At 57.6% G+C, this 18,154-nt stretch overlaps 1 protein-coding gene across 1 annotated transcript in view; it reads right to left on the bottom strand.

Moving 5' to 3' along the window:
* Positions 1–1,319: 1,319 nt before the first annotated feature.
* The window catches only part of PYGB (phosphorylase, glycogen; brain), a 43,703-nt gene continuing 26,868 nt past the window's right edge, over positions 1,320–18,154 (bottom strand). The window contains exons 10-20 of the mRNA XM_012655045.1: positions 17,135–17,281; positions 16,163–16,326; positions 15,116–15,230; positions 14,017–14,118; positions 13,162–13,309; positions 9,364–9,422; positions 7,534–7,675; positions 5,354–5,561; positions 3,762–3,896; positions 2,229–2,295; positions 1,320–1,564 (exon numbers count right to left, since the gene is read on the bottom strand). Coding sequence (XP_012510499.1) covers positions 1,412–1,564; positions 2,229–2,295; positions 3,762–3,896; positions 5,354–5,561; positions 7,534–7,675; positions 9,364–9,422; positions 13,162–13,309; positions 14,017–14,118; positions 15,116–15,230; positions 16,163–16,326; positions 17,135–17,281 — 1,440 coding nt within the window. The 3' untranslated portion in view covers positions 1,320–1,411. The remainder of the gene's footprint in view (positions 1,565–2,228; positions 2,296–3,761; positions 3,897–5,353; positions 5,562–7,533; positions 7,676–9,363; positions 9,423–13,161; positions 13,310–14,016; positions 14,119–15,115; positions 15,231–16,162; positions 16,327–17,134; positions 17,282–18,154) is intronic.

Raw genomic sequence — 18,154 nt, 5'->3', positions numbered from 1 at the left:
TGGGGTAGCAGATGTTGCCAGGGCATGACCACAGCCCCAGAACGTGCCCCCACTCAAAAGAAGACTCCAAGTGGCTCTGGGAGGCTGTGCACCGTGAACAAATCCTTCCCAGCAAGCGCTGCAGGCCTGGGGGTAAAGGAAGAGCCTCCCCGTGTAACCCAGACCCAGCATGCAAGGTGGTGGAAGCCTCTGAAAGGGTGGTTCCACCTGATTTCCCCAACAACCCCACAGTGAAGGCAGCAGCCTGCTCCCTGCCTTCTCCTTCAGGCAATGCTAAGCAGCTCTTCCCTGGAGGGTCAGCCTTGGGGAGGGGCAAGGCTGAGAAGGGCTCACCCCTACCCCCCAGCCCTGGGCCTGCTGTCCAAGCAGAGTGGAAACTAGGTTCCTGTGGACCCAGTTGGGCCTTGTGTGCACAGCAGGAAATGTACCCCAGGACACGGCAGGAGTCATAGGAAGGGCACGGGTCTGCGGCAGGGGCAGCAGCCCTGCCCCAGGTTCCAGGGCAGGACGGCAACTGACCCATCTCTAGCCAGGCAAAAACATCCACAGCAAGAATCCCTAGACATAAAACTGACCAAATACAATTTTTAGTTGCTAAAACAAGAAAATGCTTCAGCTAGTTTCATTTCCTTGTGAAGCTATTTTTTCTTTTGAATAAGCAAAACCAAGCTAACCTGTATCAGCCAGCCTTGCCCGTCCTAACCACAGCCTCTGAGAACCCAGATACAGGTACCCTCCCTAACATCTGCCACCCCAGTCCTCCTGGGTCCAAGCACCCACACAGTACCCAGGATGGCTACAAAGGGCAGGCTCCATCTGGGTCCTCAACCCACATACCAGATGCAGAGCCGAGAACAGGGCAGGCAGCTGTGAAGATGATGCCTGGAAGCTCTGAGCCCTGCCATCCCAGCATGGCCGGGAGGCAGAGCTGGGCAGGGAGGACAGGGCCATACTGGGTTTGGCCCTGCCCTGTGGCTGGCGGCCCAGGTGCTGCAGAAACACATCCCCGGGCTTCACCATGACCACCTATCCAGACCCCAGATTCCAGAGGCTCAAAACTAAAGACAAGCTCACAGCAAGATGCGTGCAAGGTTTTGGGGGAGCCCAGCGGGCAGCTCCACCTTCCACCCACCCTGCATGGGGCAAGTGGGCTGAAGCTGTGGGGACCAGCTGTGGCTAGCCATGCTGCCCACTCTGCTTTCCTTTGCAGGAAGCTGGGACATCACTCCTAGCACCTTCCTTCCTTGCCCCGCTCCCTCAAAACCACCCCCTCGACCCCCAAGGTCCCTCCTGGAAACACAGCACTGAGAAAGCAGGGGCCACCAGCTGCTGGCAAAGTGCTTAAAAACCGGCATGAGGTGCAAAGTCAGCAAGAAAACAGAAGCCCGCTGGTCCCAAGCGAGCAGGGCACCTAGTCCCTGGGGATGTTGGGGGGCGGGATCTGTAGGTCAGAGGGCTCCACGCCCCAGATGTCCCGGGCATACTCTGTGATGGTCCGGTCACTGGAGAACTTGCCCGAGCAGGCTATGTTCCTGATGACCTTCTTGGTCCACTCCTTGGGGTTCTGTGGAGAAGGAGAGACTGGTTCATCTCTGAGGGCTCCTAAGACAGCCCGAGCTCCATAACTGGAGGACTGTTCCCAGACGAGCTCTGAGCCCCAGGGCAGCTTGGTGGAAGAAGGGGACCCCCACTGGGCAGAAAAGCCACCAAATAACTAAAGACAAGGGGCGAGGAGCCTCAGAGAAGGCCCCGGCTCTCGAAAAGCTCCATGTTCTGTTGGGGAACGGCTCTCACTACCAATAGTATCTGCCCCAGGTGGATCCACTGCCCATAGGAAACGGCTAAGCACGCTCCGTTCAGCCAGGGCTTTAGTCAGTCACGCATTCTCCAGAGCCTCGCAGCTGCTGCAGCCAGCACCAGGCAGCGCCTCCCAGAGATCAGCCCAGACCCAGCCAGGGAAAATCCCCCCCAGAGCCCTGCAGGGCATGCAGCTTCCAGGCCACATGTTCCTGTTCTTGGCCATGAGGAGATGTTTCCTCAAGAGAGGGTGTGACGGGAACGGCTTTCCTAAAGGCAGGCAGGGCCGGCTCATGACAAATCAGAACACAAACCCCTTTGGGCTAATCCAAAACCTGCTTAAACAGTTTGGGAAATAAACAATCCGATCCAACAAGTCCACACGGACCAGCCCAGTTGCCCCCTCAGCCTCTGGGGCCCGAGAGCCTTACCCGGTACAGCTGGTCCACCTGGGCCTGGCACTGCATATACGCTTCGTAGTCTGCAAACACCTTGAACCTGAGACAGGAGACAAGAGGCTGGGCCAGGGAGATGGGCAGCAGGGAACCCTGCCCGGAGCAGCCCGCCCAGCTGTCCCAAGGAGGAAGTCCACAGCGGAGGTCAGTAACTGCGTCTTCCTGGCTCCAAGTGGGGCAAGGTGAAGGGACCCCACTCAGCTCACTGGAGCCAGGCTATGTCCAGGCCCTCTGGCCACAGGGTTTCTCTATGAGCAACACTTTTGTCCTGGGATGTTATTTTAGAAAAAATCTTATTCCAATCCAACTTTTTTACTATCTCAGTCTTAAAATTATTTCTGCAAAGACACCCTCAGCTGGGTAAATAGCAAAAAGTATTCATGATTTAAGTGATCTCTGGGCCCAACACTGCTTTAAAGAAATTGGAGTTTACGGTGCATAATCCACACTCAGGCCAGAGCTGCACGTGCCAAGAGGGTCCTGTGTAGACAGCACAGGCTGACATCACCTCAAGGGGCGCCCGCTGGAGAAAAGCGTCTCCATTTGCTGTCTATTCGCAAGTCTAAGTGGGAAGTGCCAAAATATGAAACGGTGATTTGCAGTTCCTGATGTTCTGAACAAAAATGTAGGATTTATGAATACACAAGTGCATTTTGTTTATTACTGAGTCAGAGCACACGTCATAAAATCCGCAATTCACAATTTGAAAGTCCTTCCTTCATCAGGGTCCAGATTCTAGCCCAGATGCCCGCACATGGTCACAATCTGGCCTCACTGAAGCCAGTGCGTGACACAGTCACCAAAGAGCAACAGACAAAACTGACCCAAAGCAACTGCAAGTGGAAGAGAGGTTCATTCTCAGACTCTCCAGATCCAGCTTTGACCAAGAGGATAAAGAACTACGTTGGGTGCAAATGGCGCTGCCTTCCTGCTATGCCTCAGTAAGTCTGACTCTAGATATGCCGTAGCCGTGTGTTAACTGGACTGTAATAAAGCACTAACCACATTATAGTTTTACTGTGTCACAAGTTAAATCTATTTTAACCACTGCACGTCACCTGCGCTGACACCTGCCAGGGCCCCACAGCCCCCAACCCCCTCCCAGAGGTTCCCAGGCCGTCCTCCCCGCACTCCCTCCCTGGCCTCCTTGGGACACAGCTGTCCCTGGACCTCCAACCAGCCCAGCTGACACCACCACTCACCCAGGCTCATCCAGGCTTGTCCAGGAGGCCATCCCCCACCGCCAGGGGCCCCCTGAGACACTGCCAGAGTCCATAGCAAACCCCAGCCCTGGTTTAGTTGGGATGCTCCTGGCTGGCATCTGAGGCTGTGCCCAGCAACGTCTCAGGGACTATGGTGAGAAGGTGTCTCAAAAGCACAGGTTCCACCCTTCAAACAATGTGGAGTTTTCAACCCAGGAGGAGGACTGGACTGTCCATCCCAGTTGTTGGAGACCCAGCAGCTGACTGGGGGGGCGGGGGGTGGCGAGGAGGGAGGGGCTGGCCCCACCTGTCATGGTACATCAGCATATTGACAACATCCTTGAAGCAGTTTGGCTCCCTGGGAGAAAAGAAGCCACTGCCGATCTGGTCCACAGCCTGCTTCAGCTCAGGCAGGCAGTCGTAGAACTCTCTGGCGTTGTACCTGCCGGGATATGGGCCCAGGGTCAGTGGCTGGTGCCCCCAGATGAGGAGCCTGAGGGGCAAGCAGCAGCCTCGTGCATGCCCAGCATAGCCCCTGCCCAAGGACGGGCCCCACGGCTTGAGACCGCGTAGTCCAGGGCCCTTGGGCTGGGGCTGGCTCAAGTGTTGTGTACTGTCAGCATAAAATCAATTCCACCTGCTTCTTTAACTGTTAAAGAAATGTTACTAGCAGACGTACAGTGACACACATGCCTACGCAGTGTCCCTACTGGAGAGGCTGCTCAAGAACCTGCCTTACCCCGAGATCCTGAGCAGAGCGTCTAAGGACAGAGGCTGCCCTGAGGGTGGGGGCTGGGCCGGGGCCTCCAGCAGGGGAGGGAAGGAAGGACGCCCAGAGGGATGAGGCTGGCCTGGGGAGTGGGGGAGGCATGCAGGGCCCAGGCCCCCGACAGGCAGGAAGAGCCTGGAGAAGGGCATAGGAAGGGCGCCGGGCACATGCACATTCTGGTTGACAAGGCGCGGCTTGGACTTTTAGGTGACCTTTGAAGTTTCACCCAAATGTGCCTAAGGCCTCTCCAACTCCCTGAGTGCTTTGAGGCAGTCAGACAACACTGTCTCCTCTTTTTAATTATCACTTGGAATCAGGCCAGCGAGAAGCTCCTCAGGAAGGTCAAGGTCATGAAAAATCAGGAAAGATTGAGAAGCTGTCGCAGACCCGGTGAGGCCAGGGAGACCTGGGGACCAGACACAATGAGGTGTCCTGGATGGGATCCAGGGACAGAAAGGGACATTGCAGAAAACCCAATGAAACCGGAACAGAGCATGGGTTGAATGCACAACGCACCACTGCGGTTTGCTCATTCTGTCAATGCACCGCGCCGCGCTGTAAGCAACGGGAACCTGGGAGGAGGGCATGGAGCTCCTGGTACTGTGTCTACAATTGTTCTGCGAACCTGAAATTACTCCAGAATAGTCACTATTGTAACTATCTGTAACTACTACAAATTAGGCCAGGGAACCTTGACAGTGGGCAAGGCTCAAACCCCCAAATTGATGGAGTGCTCCTGGCAACAAAGGTGCCCGCACTGCTCCGGCCCTGGCTCTGTGGGGTACCTGCACTCTGGGCAGTGGTGTCCCTCGAGGAGGAGACCCTTCCCCACCCACAAAAACGAGGGCCTTTGCTGAGGAAGGAGCCCCAGTCTGGACCCCATGGACTTGGTCATGGAGTCACAGACAGGAGTGGCCAAGCTCCCACCCAAGCAAGCCTCTCCGGGCCCCACCCCGGGCCCACGAAGTGAACGGGTACCCTGGCAAGCACATGGCCACTGGGCAGGCACTGACCCTGGCACACAACGGCCTGGCCCTGAGAGCCCATCCCCACCCTCTGCCCCCAGCCCAGCAGCCTTCATGCGTCCCCCACACCGCCAGGTGCCCTGATGGCACAGGAGGGGGTCGCACCCTTTCCGGTCCAGGGCTTCGACATCCTCCACCCGCAGGCCAAAGATGAAGAGGTTCTCGGCCCCAGCCTCCTCGGCCATCTCCACGTTGGCGCCGTCCATGGTGCCGATGGTGAGGGCCCCATTGAGCATGAACTTCATGTTGCCTGTGCCCGAGGCCTCGGTGCCCGCGGTGGAAATCTGCTGAGACAGGTCGGCGGCCGGGATCACTGCAAGGGGAGCGTGGAAGGCAGGTCAGCCCAGGCTCCCCAATGCACACCAGAGCTGCAGTGACAGCGCCCAGAAACACATCCCTTCCTTCCAGCCCGAGAAACACAACCTGCCCCCATAGCAGGAGCCGCCAAAGCAGGGACCACCATCCTGAGGCTGCCGAGTCCACCAATCAGGACGAGCCAGTCCTGGGCACTCCAGGGCCAGGGCATCGTGAGACCAGGCAGCTGCCCTGCTCTACTCCCACCATGGCCCACACTGGGCACTGCCACCGCCTTTGCAGGACTCCCCTCCCTCACCTGGGCAGCCTGAGGCAGAGGGGCCAAGATGGAGACTCAAGGAGAAGCCCCAGGTGGCGAGGGACCTTTGCATTGCAATCTTCCAAGGACCAGGCCATGCCAAGTCTGGGGGGCCCATCCTGGCTAGCTCGTGACATCGTTCCCTTGATCCCCACAACACTGACATCCTCTCTGTCAGCTCATGGGCCCACTGGATAAATCCAGACTCTCACGGGACCAGAGAACTGGGAAGGGCGAGAGCAACTTCCTCGTGTTCATCTGCACAGCAGTTACTCCGGGTGTGTGCAGTGGGAACAAGTGGCCAGCCAGATGTGGTGGCCCGTGCCGTCTCTCCATGACACTGCAGGCGGGAGGCAGTGCCTGTCCCTCAGGGGACTGGTCACACCGTGACCCAGGCACACCATGCTGGACACCCTGCTCCCAGGGCCCTTAGCTCGAGTTGCAGCTGCCGATGCCACCTCCACACCCAGCAATCACCAGAGCCCGGCCCTTTCCGGGGTCTGGGGAGTAGGCTGGGCCTCTGGAGATCAAGGTCACGCCCAGCTGCTGGGACACAGAAAGAAAGGCATCTCCTGCCCTGGCAGCACAGCCCGGATGGTGGCAGCAGAGCCGCCGGGGAGAACTGGATGCCCCGAGGCCAGCCATACAGACGAGCAGGAGTCCGCTGGCCCCAAAACAAAGGTGAGGAGGGGGAGGTCCAGGCAGCAGAAACAACAGTAAGATGCTGCGGTCAGAAGTTCAGGGAGGGACTAACCACACCACCAAAGTTCCTGGCCAACGCCTGAGCCAAGCCTATCCCTCAAATCTTCCTCAAGGGCCCCCATGCACTAGGCGCTGCTCAGCAGGGAGGGGCAACGCTGGACACAGACAGCAGCCACACCACAGGGACAGTGCTCACGGGCCAGAGCTCAAAGGGAAACAGCGAATGAGCCTGCAGGTCATCACCGTGACAAAGCCTGGAGAGCAGGAGCTGCTCAGCCTCAGACACACAGGCGCCTGGTACGCAGTGGACGGGGGGACTCGAGAACCCCAGGCTCAGATTTCCCTCCACCTGGCAAATCACCGTCCTGCCAAGAAAGGCCCATCAGGCCAGAACGATGTGCTCCAAGGCACAGGGTGGCACGTGTCTCCCCAGGACCAGCCCAGAGTGCAGTGGCCCAGACTAAACCTGCTGTGCCGGGCCCTGAGCCGCCCTCAGAAAGCACAGAAGAGGCAGGCACTGGCCACGCGGGAACCAAGACTGCACCTGGCGAGCAGACAGGGCGCTGGGCAGGAGCGTCTTGTCGGGGGGAGGAGCGCATCACCACTGGCCAGGTGCATGTCCTGCCCACAAGAGGCGCCCAGGGGCAGCAAGGGGCAGCGAGGCCCAGTGAGGCAGGAGGAGAGAGGAAGGCAGGCGACACTGGCCAGGGCAGGTACGAGAAGACAGAGATCAAGGATCCTCAAGGCTGCAGACGAACTCCACCCGCACCATGCAAAGGTGCCCCCCGGGCAGGCTGCTGTACGCCACTGTGCACACAGAGGCTGCCAGCCTGGGGCCCGCTCCAGCCGGGACTAGCCGTCCAGGCAGCGCTGAGCTGGCTGAAGCGAGAAAGACTCAGGCCAGCTCTGCCTCCCACCCCATCCCCCGGCAGGAGTGGGTTTTCTGCCCCACACAGGCTTCCAGGGCTACCTTTCTCAGCCAAGGACACTCGGTAGTTCTCCAGGAAGATCACTTTGAGCCTGTCGCCCACAACTGGATCATGATTGACGACGTCGCCAATAGACGTGACCAACTTGATGATCATCTTGGCCATGTGGTAGCCGGGAGCTGCCTGGAGTGGGGAGCAGAGAGTGAAGGCTTCGGGTATGCAAACACTTTGCTCTGGGTCCCTGGAGGCTCTAGTGGCACTCCTGGTCGTCAGGGTCCGCGAGGGGCTGAGCCCAGAGCCGGAGATCACACTGGGCCGCGCAGCCCCACTGAGGGAAGGGCCTTGGCACTGGCCCCAAGCACACCTCATGGCGGTCACATCATGCGTGTCTAGAAATGTGTCAACCTCAGGTTTAATTTTTTGATTCTAGTCAGTTTTTCAAAAATTACAAGATAAAACAAACAAGGACGTCCTACAGCCATGACTTGGAGGAAACAGAGAACTAAGGAACACAGCAGAGGGATGCAGTCAAAGCCAGGCTGGGGAAGACTAACAACCCAGCTTCCGTAACAAACTGCAAGGAACAAAGCAGGGAGGCGTGAAAGCAAACTGCAGATGAAGGGACTGAGACGGGTCACCCAGTCTCAACGTGAGAAGCGTGCTGGGTCCCAACTCACGCCAACGGTCAGGAATATCTGAAACTGTAATAAGACAACTGGGCCCGGGGCCTGAGCGGACGCTTGATGACACGCAGGCCCCCTGTCCAGTGTTCTGGGCGTGACGGTGGGTTACCAGGGGCGACGTTTCAAGGTCTATATCTCTCGTGGCTCTGGAGGAAAACACCATTTTATGAAGTATTTAGGGGTGAAGCGTTAGACTGTCTGGAATTTACTCTGCAGTCTGGAGGATAGGTTTATGGATTTTCTGCAGTCCTTCCGACTTTTCTTTAGGCTTCAAATTTTTCATAACAACATTTAAAACTTTTTTTAAAGTCCATATATCTATGGACTTTACATAGTGAAATACTGATGACAAAATGACATGGCTGTCCAAAATTTGCTTCAAAAATATTAATAGCAGGTGACAGGGGAGGGGGCAGAAACAACGTGGCCCTGACAGGGCTGAGCCCGCGGGTGCCTCACTCACCCCCGTCCACCTCTGCACACGCTGAGGGCAGGCGACGGCAGCCCCCCAGCCCGGCGCAGGTGCCAGTGCCCTCGGCGTGGAGGGCTGAGGCGCCCCGTGCAGTCTGGACTCGCTTTGAGCCGTGGCTCCAGGAAGCCCCCGTGAGGACGCTGCACCCCACAGTATCCGCACCTTCCCTGAGGAAGACCAGGCTGTTGGGCGCAGTGGCGGGAGGTGGGAACACCGCCCCAGAGGGGCGAGTGTGATGATGTGACTTGGGTAGCGGGTCCAGTACTCCACAAGTACGTGTCACAATAAATGAAACACAGTGGAACCAAGCTGCGCCTGCGGTGGGCTCAGGTGATCAACGGGGCAGCCACGGCCACCCCCACCCATTCGGGTACCCTGAAACCCTGTGGGTGCGCAGAGAAGGCATCACAACCTCTGATGGGGACTGGCCCTCAGGGCTGGGGGCCGTTGCCCCTGTGAGCTGGGCAGGCAGGTTCCCATCCACTTCCCTCCTCTGCCTCCAAGTGTGAAGGGTCCCTTGGCCCCACAAGCACACCGCAGGGCCAGCTGCTGCTAGTATTCTGTGTGCACACCGGCCCCAGGCTGCCCGCGGCGTCCTGCCTGCAGGGCGGTGGGTCCCGAGGGGGTGCAATGGCTCCACAAGAAGCGAGCAGGCTGTCCACCAGCGGTCCCTGGGCCAAACAGCAAAAAAAGGAGCAAAGAGGAAGTCACCTCACCTTGCCCCCAATCATAACAGTCCTGGGCACAAAGGCCTTGGCCGGGTCTTTCTTTATTCCTGTAGGACAAACAGGAGAGAGTCATGTGAGGCAAACGAGCCAGACACAGCCCTACCCTGCACTTGGGGACCTAGCAATATCAGGTTTGGCTACATGTTCGCTTGGGTGTGAGCAACGCAGGTCACTGGCCCCAGGAGCCTGCCACTTACAGGGACGAGGCCACCCTGAGGTCTGCCAGCCAGGACCCCTGACGAGCTGTGCAGCTGCCCTGAGCAAAGACACCCTCCCCAAGGGATTGCAGGAAAAGCTGCACCTGTGTTTCCAGAAAAGCCAAACCCAGAAGCCTCTTTGGGTCTGGTCAAGGCCCCTGTACATGAAGGGCACTTTTGTGTTTTTAAACCATGTTTTAAACACACTGTTTTTGTGACACAGAAAGAATGAGAGGTGACCTCGGTATTGTGGTTGTGGCGCCATCAGCCCACAAGGGGCTCCGGGCGAGACCCCGAGGCTCCCCCTGGCTGGGACGTGGGCTGAGAGCCCCTCCTAAAGTTCCCTGACAGAAGGGGACGGGAATGTCCACAGCGGCCCAGCACACGGGTCAGCGTCTGCGGATTTCGGGGATATGGCTACACGAAAGGGACGAGAGGCAGCCCTAGCCAGCCAACGAGCCAGGAACCAGCCAGGGCTGCAGGGAGTCAGGTCGTTTTTAACATCTGGCTTCAGGTTCAGAAGGAACATGGCTGTCCCTCAGTTCTCAATCTTCCCGCTTCTGGAAATGAGAACAACATGGAGAACAGGAAAAACTAAAACCACAACTAACAACATCACCAAAACTAGGAAAGAGGGAAACCACGCATGCAGAGTCATCATTCAGTAACTCCTGCCAGGTTATGGACACTCAGGGGGACAGGGCCTTGGGAGCCCCAGCCCCTCAAAAGTCCTGAGGGGCACAAAGGAGCCCCAGCGAGGCGGTCGGCAGGCCCAGGCAAACACCTCTCCTAAAAAGGAACCTGGGTCTGGGTGTCTGGTGCAGCCTTCCCTTCAGCAGGGGCTTGGAGAGACGTGGACACAGGGAGGCGCCACGGGACAGGCAACGCTGGCCCAGCGGGAGAGCTGGGGAGCCGGGGCTGCCCTGGAGCACTGGGCAGTCAGCACACGCAGCCCCACACGACAGAAAGCAGAAGGAGCCAACTCAGAAAGAAAACCACAAAGCCGAAACCCAAGACCTGGGGAGACTGGGCCAGAGACCGGCACGCGAGAGAAGCAGCATGGCCCGGGAAGCAAGTGCAGCCAGCCAGGGAGGGACTCGAGAAAACAAACACAACAGGACAAGGAGGACTTAAAAAATACTCAGCAAGAAGTTGATACCAAGAAGACAGATAGGTCAACAAAACCAACCACACACCTCACTGGAATCCCAGAAGAAGAAAACCAAAGCAACCGAACCAAACGAGTGTTTTAAAGATGTTTCAAGAAAACATCCTAGAGCCAAGGTGGGAGGATCACTTGAAGTCAGGAGTTCAAAACCAGCCTGAGCAAGAGCGAGACCCCGTCTCTACCAAAAATAGAAAAATTAGCCGGATGTGGTGGCGCCTGTAGTCCCAGCTACTCGGGAGGTTGAGGCAGGAGCATCACTTGAGCCCAGGAGTTGGAGGCTGCAATGAGCTGTGATGATGGCACTGCACTCTGCCCTGGGCGACAGAGCAAGACTGTCCCAAGCAAACGAAAAAACACAAGAAAACACCCTAGAAATAACACAGTCCATCAACCTATTCAAAGAGCACCCCAAGCATTAGGGGAAAATGCCTCATAACAGTCAACATTGAGACGTAGCAATGAGATGTCACTTCTATTTTTTAAGAGACAGGATCTGACTCTGTCACCAGGCACCACCCAGTACAGTGGTGTCATCATAGCTCATAGCAGCCTCAAATGCCTGAGCTCAAGTGATCCTTCTGCTTTACACCAAGCAGCTGGGACTACAGACATGTGCCACCACGCCCAGCTAATTTTTTTATTTTTTGTAGAGACACAGTCTCACTATGTTGCCCAGGCTGGTCTTGAACTCCTGGGCTCAAGTGATCCTCCCACCTTGGCGTCCCAGAGTGCTAAGATTACAGGAGTGAGCCACCACGCCGGGCCAGTGATCACTGTTGACATCAAGGAACTAGGACTGCTTCAGACTTCTCCATGGCCACACCCCCCAGACAGGGGTGGTGCTGGGACCCAAAAGGTACTCAAGGAAGAAAGTGGAGCCCAGACTGGCATCTCCAGCCAAACCGCCCTCGTGATGGAAAACTACTGTTACGAACTACTGTTGTGAACAAGCAAGGACTCGGGGAAGGTTGTTCTCACAAGCTGCTGCTATGAACTGGAGACAAACCCAGCCAGTGGGGGGGACAGGACTTTGCCAAAGGACTGGTGGTGAGTATCAAATGTATTTATCTGCAGATCGAGACAAAAATGAAGTCAGGGACAGGATAAAGGGCACAGTGGCAATGCTGTGAGCTCTGACAGTGGGGGAACGAGACGTATGCACACGTGCACACATCGTACACACACACATGCACATACATGCACGAATACACGTGCATACACGTACATGCACACGCAGACACGAGGAAGGGGGAAGGCGAGGTGGGAGTGAACACGGGCCTGCTGGCTGCCTTATGTGAACAGCTGAGCCCAGCAAGTCACTCACAGCGGAAGACGGAGCAGAGGCAAGGCACACCAACGCACACTGAGGCACGTGGGCGAACGCCAAGAGATGCCACCGCAACTGACCGCAGGTGAGGGCCGGAGCAGAAGGAAGGGAAGGCAGGGCCAGCAACTCGCTGCTGCTCACAGAGGGGACTGGGCATTGTGCAAGCGGGGTGCTCGGGGACACCACAGGGAAGATGCAGAACGTCACAACCACAGAAGAAAAACACGCCAAAGAAAAAAGACACCAAGGTTCCTGTGAACTACTGTGTGGGCAGGAAGTCCCAGGCCAAGCGAAGGGCGTCCCTCAGCCCCGCACGGCGCGGGGTCCCCAGGGGCGCAGCCTCCAGCACCTGCCCTGTCACCTGTGCGTCTCGAAAGGGCCCAGATCCCCCTCCGCCTGATAGGGGCTTGTTTAAGGGGAGAGCTAACGTTCCTGGGAAGAGCTTTGTATCTTGAAAGCAGCATTTGTGGTTCCACGGGTTTATAAAATATGTACTGTATTACACCACAAAATTTTAAAAATTTACTTTTTAAGGTTTTATTATTTTATTTATAAGCCTAGCAAATGTTCATGCTGACCTTTAGGAAGACTTTGATTCATGTTTGTTTTCATAATTAAATGTCCTTAAATAATTTAAGGCACACATGCAAATTTAACATCTATTATTTTGTTTTTTGTAAACTTTAAATGCCTCTAATAAGCACAGTCTTTCCAAATAAGATAAAACTCACAGAGATAATGACTTGACTTAAACTAAAAACCAAACTAAACGTGAAACCCAGTCTCGGAGTTCCATGAAGTCCTGGGAGTGCTCCAGGCCTCCGCTGAGGAATCGCGACCCTGCAGGCCTTGCGGAGCAGTTAGCTGTTCCCTTGCTGGGGTCAGGCCCTGGCTGGGACCACACAGGAAAACACAGGGCTACTGCTTTAAATAAATGTGCCACGTCACACACACGCAGATTTCACAGCCCCTGGCAGTGAGGAAGGCTGGGTCTGAGGAGGAGCTGGCAGGAAGGGGCGAGCCTTGCACCCAGCTTCAAGGTTGTAGGGGGGAAGCCGGGGTGGGGCGCGGGGGACACCCAGGGCCACACTCACGGTTGTACAGGGTGATGACGTGCAGGCAGTTCAGCAGCTGCCGCTTGTACTCGTGGATCCTCTTTACGTGCACGTCGAACATGGAGGACGGGTTGATCTTCACCTTGTACTCCTTCTCCAGGAAGGCCGAGAACTTCAGCTTGTTCTCCTGGGAGAGGGAAGGGGGCGCACAGCTGCAGAGTTCACGGGATCAGCCCTACCAGCTCCCGAGGGCCCACTGACGCTCAGCTTCCTGAGAACATCTCTGCCCAGCCAGGGACGCCATGGGGAGGGGGTGGCAGGGTGCAGGGGCCAGAGCCAGGGTGCAGTGACAAAGAAGATGGACCCACATCAGGAGTGGTGGAAAAAAACGAGAAACTAGCCCAGAGAGCACACCTGGAGCTAAGCGAACAGAGGGCGTGGGAGAACGTGGCACGCGGCAGTCAGGGCAGCACAGGAGCCGGGACGGTTTCAGAGATTACAACAAAGAACTATCTCTGGGCCTCCAGGAGGTGCCGCCGCCGGCACAGCAGAGGGACGGGCTCGGCACCTGCCACGCCAGCTGTGCAGACGGCGCTCGCTCCCGCCGAGGTTTGGAAGGCTGCAGTGACCCGGCCCTGGTCTGGCCAACAGCTTGGGCAGCCCTACGCAGCTCTTCAGGGGCAGAGAGGGCATCATGCTGGAATCGGCTTCTAGAGGCTTCCCTATAGAACTGCTGACCATGGCAGCAGGTCAAGGTGTGGTCAGGGCTGGCCTGGGGGTCTGCGCTTGCCCAACCGCCAGCCATATGACCAGAAAGCTGAGTGGGATGGAGCGGGAAGGGCCACAGGCTGGTCCACACTCGGGGCCTGGTGGGGACGTGGGCTATGGGCCTACCTGCTTGACCTTGGCCACGTCCCTGATGAAGGCCTCGTCACTGACCAACGGCAGCAGCTTCTTCAGTTGGCTCAGGTCCGTCAGGAACTCCTCCCCGATTTTCTGGAGAACAGGGACGCGTGGTCCTGCTCACTGAGGGACTCAGCCTTCTGAAGCAGGGCCCTCTGGCCGCCAACCCTGCTCTCGTGTTGCCCACGCCTCTGCTGTGCTCTGGGACCTGCGTGCCCCTCCGGACGGACGCCTCAGGCTGGGCCATGTAGCCGCCAGGGCAGCCCCTCCTGCCTCCCCTGGTCGGAACTGAGCACACTCCTTGGCAGCTCCCCTGGGGTGTCCTAGTCCCACCATGTAAACGCACAAGCCCCTCGCAGTCCCCAGTTCCCAGGGCTCCTCCCGATGCCCTCCGCCTGCACGGCCACCACAGGTGTGAATATGTGGGTGCCTTCTCCTCATCGGGGCAGGCGGCCACGCCGAAGCCAGCGCCTTGTCAAGGACCTTCCCGCTTCAGGCTCCCTGTGCAGCCCTGCAAACGCCCGGCCACCTCCCTGCCCCTCCTCACCCCACCCGCCATGGCCTGCACAGGAGCCATGAGCCTTCCGGGTCCCTGGGGCCCATCTTCAGGCACAGGCATCGCACCAGATCTGTCCCCAGAGCGCTGCTCCCTCCCGGCCTCAGCCTTCTCAGGGGAGCCTTGCCTGACCACAGGCCCCAGGTGGGCAGGCCCCCCAGGGCAGGCCCTCGCGGCTCCACCCTCCCAGCCCCTGCTGTGGCCTTGCCTCCAGCACATGGGTGGCATCTGAGAGCGCTCGCGTCCCTCCAGAGCACGCGTGTGAACAGCAAACAGGCCACGTCTCTGGCTGACAGTCCTGGTACAGTCCGGCCTCTGGCCGCACCCCAGCCCTTCCTGAAGCCTGGCCAGCTTCTGAACCTGCACACGGGCTGCCAGGCCTGCTGACCGACTGTCCAGGGGCCTCACCCCTCATGGCCAGGAGCCCCTGCAGGTCCCCATGTTAAGGACCTGCCAGCTCTGCAAGGGACTGATGACGCTGCCTGATGGCAGCTCAGCCTCTAACTGCCCACGGCCTCCTGGCCCAGTGCTCACCTCCACAATGACATCCGCCAGCCCGGGGTTGCACAGCAGCAGCCACCGTCGGGGAGTGATGCCATTCGTCTTATTCTGGAACTTTTCAGGCTCCAGCTCATAAAAATCCTTAAAGCTACAAACAAAACAGGGAACTGTCTCAAATGCTGTGTTTTGAACCAGGTGAGCGAGAGAAACTAACGACCTTTTAAGGAAGTCCCCTGGAAGGTTCTGAAGCTTGGTGTTTCCGTTTTGTTTTCTGAAGAGAACAAAGCAATTAACGACACCGCGCGCTTCAGGAGCCACGAGAAAGTGGCGCGCCTACTTTGGTTTGGTGTCAGCTAAAACCTCACGGTTGTCTCCACAGCGGTCTGTACGGAAACAGGTGTCCAGGTGGGGACTGTACTGGCTTTAGGGCCCGAGAAACTGCGGTCGGTTTCCTCATCTGTTAATTGGGGGAAACGTCCAACTCAGAAGTTTGTTGTGGGATTAACGCACAGAGCCCCTTGGCACAGCACCAAAGCACAGCCCCCCATATGGACCGATTCGGTCTAAGGCCCCCCAACCCTGGGTGCTGCCCGGCTGGAGCTCACAGTAGGTGCTCAGTAGGTGTCTGGCAAAAAAAAAAAAAACCAGAGAACTCCTAGATCACATCCCATCTAAGAGGGGAACAGCAAGAAGGTCTGACCTGAGAATCCCACCTTACGCCCAGCAGCGAGCCCGGCCTGCCAAGCCCCTGCCCACAGCCCTGCGCACTCAGCCAGTGCTGGGTGGACCAGGAGCAGGGAGCCTCCCCTGGACCCCTGAGAATACTGGGAGCTCGAGCGAGGAACAGGTGATAAGGAGACAAAGTCTCTCCTCACGTGGCCCAGAGTCAGAGCCCACAGAGGCCCTTGTGTTAGCCAGTGGGCACACAAAATGGTGCCACCCTGGCAGGGCTCGCCAGGCGGCTCCTAGGGAGGGTGGGGTGTGTGTGGCATGCCTCGGACACGGTGTGTGGCGGGTGGTTCTAGAGGGCCGCCCAGGCGTCAGGAGGAGTGGGCCCTGGCTCAGGGAGCGTGTACGCACACAGACTGCTTCACGATCTCCGAGTGGATCCTCGCCACACCATTGACAGCATGGGACCCGATCACGCACAGGTGGGCCATGTTGATCCGCTTGCAGTCCCCTTCCTCAATCACAGACATCCTCCGCAGGCGGTCCACGTCCCCGGGAAACAGGGCAGCCACATGCTGGCGCAAAGACACAAAGAGCCATGGTTCGGTGACGGGGGCCCACGGTGACCAGCCGATGGTCCACCACCAGCTGTGGGATGCTCTGCTGCCTCCAGGGAAAGTCCAAGGGCTGCTACAGCTGGATCTGCACTCAAGTGGTCCGGTCCCTGCACACACCTCAGACCCACCTTGCAGGGGCCCCGACTCTAGCAGGACGCACACCTCCACGAGCCTCAGCCCAGGAAGGGCCCATTCCAGCCTAGGGATCACAAGACTGCTGGGTCTGAGGAAGGGACCCCATCGGGGAGGACACGCCACTCAACTTTCAAGGAGGAAGCTGGGACGGCTGCCCCCTAATCTGAGTGCAGTGCATTCAACCACATTATCACCAGGGGGACAGCCAGTTTTTCACCAAAAGGTTAAAAAGGCAACTACAATTACACCTGAATTCTAGGTTCCCCCATTCCTGTATCATTATCCTGTCTGTAGGTCACACAGTAAAAGACAAATGGTGCTTTGTCCTTGAATTGCCCCAGTGCTGCGAGGACGCCCATGGGACAAAGGGCTCTGACAGTCTGGGAACAGACACTTACACCTAAAGCCTCTTCTGGAATGGGAACATTTATACAAAGACCTGAATCCACGACTCCCACACACACAGCAGGGGTCAGGCGTGGGGACCAGCGAACAGCTCTCCCAGGGGCCAGCCCCAGACCCCAGCATCCTCTGCTGGACAGAGGCTACTCTGTTTGAGGAGTGAAGCACCTCCTCTCCACGCGTGGATCCCACCACCCCAGGAGCACAGCCCCGGCCGGGCGACACTCACGTCCAGGTGCCGCTGGTTGATGGCGTAGATGATGTCCAGGTGCCGCGGCAGCAGCTTCTCGAACATGGACACCGGCCAGCGCTCCAAGGCCTCGGGCAGCACAGTGTGGTTGGTGTATGCACAGGTCTTCTTTGTGATCTCCCAGGCCTAGACCATTCAGAACATTCCGGAGTGCTTAGCACAGGTCTCTGGCCAGATGCCCAGGCATGGTGAGTATCTAGGATCATAGGCAGACGCAGCTCCCGCCAGGGAGGGCCACTGTCCCCTCTGCTCCCCAGGGCGAGTCTGCGCCTCCCAGAGCCTGATATGTGCTCTTACTTTGCCGGCACAGCCCACGTAAGTCTGACACCCTGAGCTGGAGTGTGACACGCACTGAGTGATGCTCACGCGAGACCTGAGAATCACCTTCACTCTGCCTTTTGGCCACTGTTTTTCGCTGGTAAACCAAGGGGCCGCCGAGCAGTTTTCTATTTAATTTCCACTAAACGGCCCTGACACCAAGGTGAGGAGGACACTGGCTACTACATGGCCCTGCCCTGCCAGCCGGGACTGGGTGCCGCAGGGGCACAGCCTCGCCGAGTGACCAGAGGGACGGGCGAATGTTTCCATAAAATGGAGTAAAAAAAAAATTGTTTTACGGCTCCACACGTCAGTTTAGAAAGACTAGAAAGCTAGGTGCGCGAAACCCTGCTACGTTATAGGATCCAAGGCCATGAGAACAGGTTCGTAAACATGGAAAGTACACGTTTCTTAAAACTTAACACTTCTGGGTTTTTTGGGCCAAACTTTAAGATGAGAAAACATACACGAGAAGCCCTAAGAAGTCTCGGAATCCCTTCCCTGTCCCTGGCACCCTGTCCCCACTGCTTCCCTGTCCCACAGAACATCCATCTCCTGGAACCAGACCCCTTCGTGGCTCACACCACCCCCAGGGTGCCGTCCACAGCTCTCCCAGGGCCCTCCAAACCCCCCACGTCGAGCTCAGCCGCTCAAACCATGGTCCCCGGGGCCCGAGGCCTG

Source organism: Propithecus coquereli, unplaced genomic scaffold (assembly GCF_000956105.1).
Source record: "Propithecus coquereli isolate 6110/MARCELLA unplaced genomic scaffold, Pcoq_1.0 Scaffold459, whole genome shotgun sequence".
Taxonomy (NCBI): Eukaryota; Metazoa; Chordata; class Mammalia; order Primates; family Indriidae; genus Propithecus; species Propithecus coquereli.
Note: the sequence above shows the minus strand (reverse complement) of the source record. Positions and strands in the feature narration are given on the sequence as shown.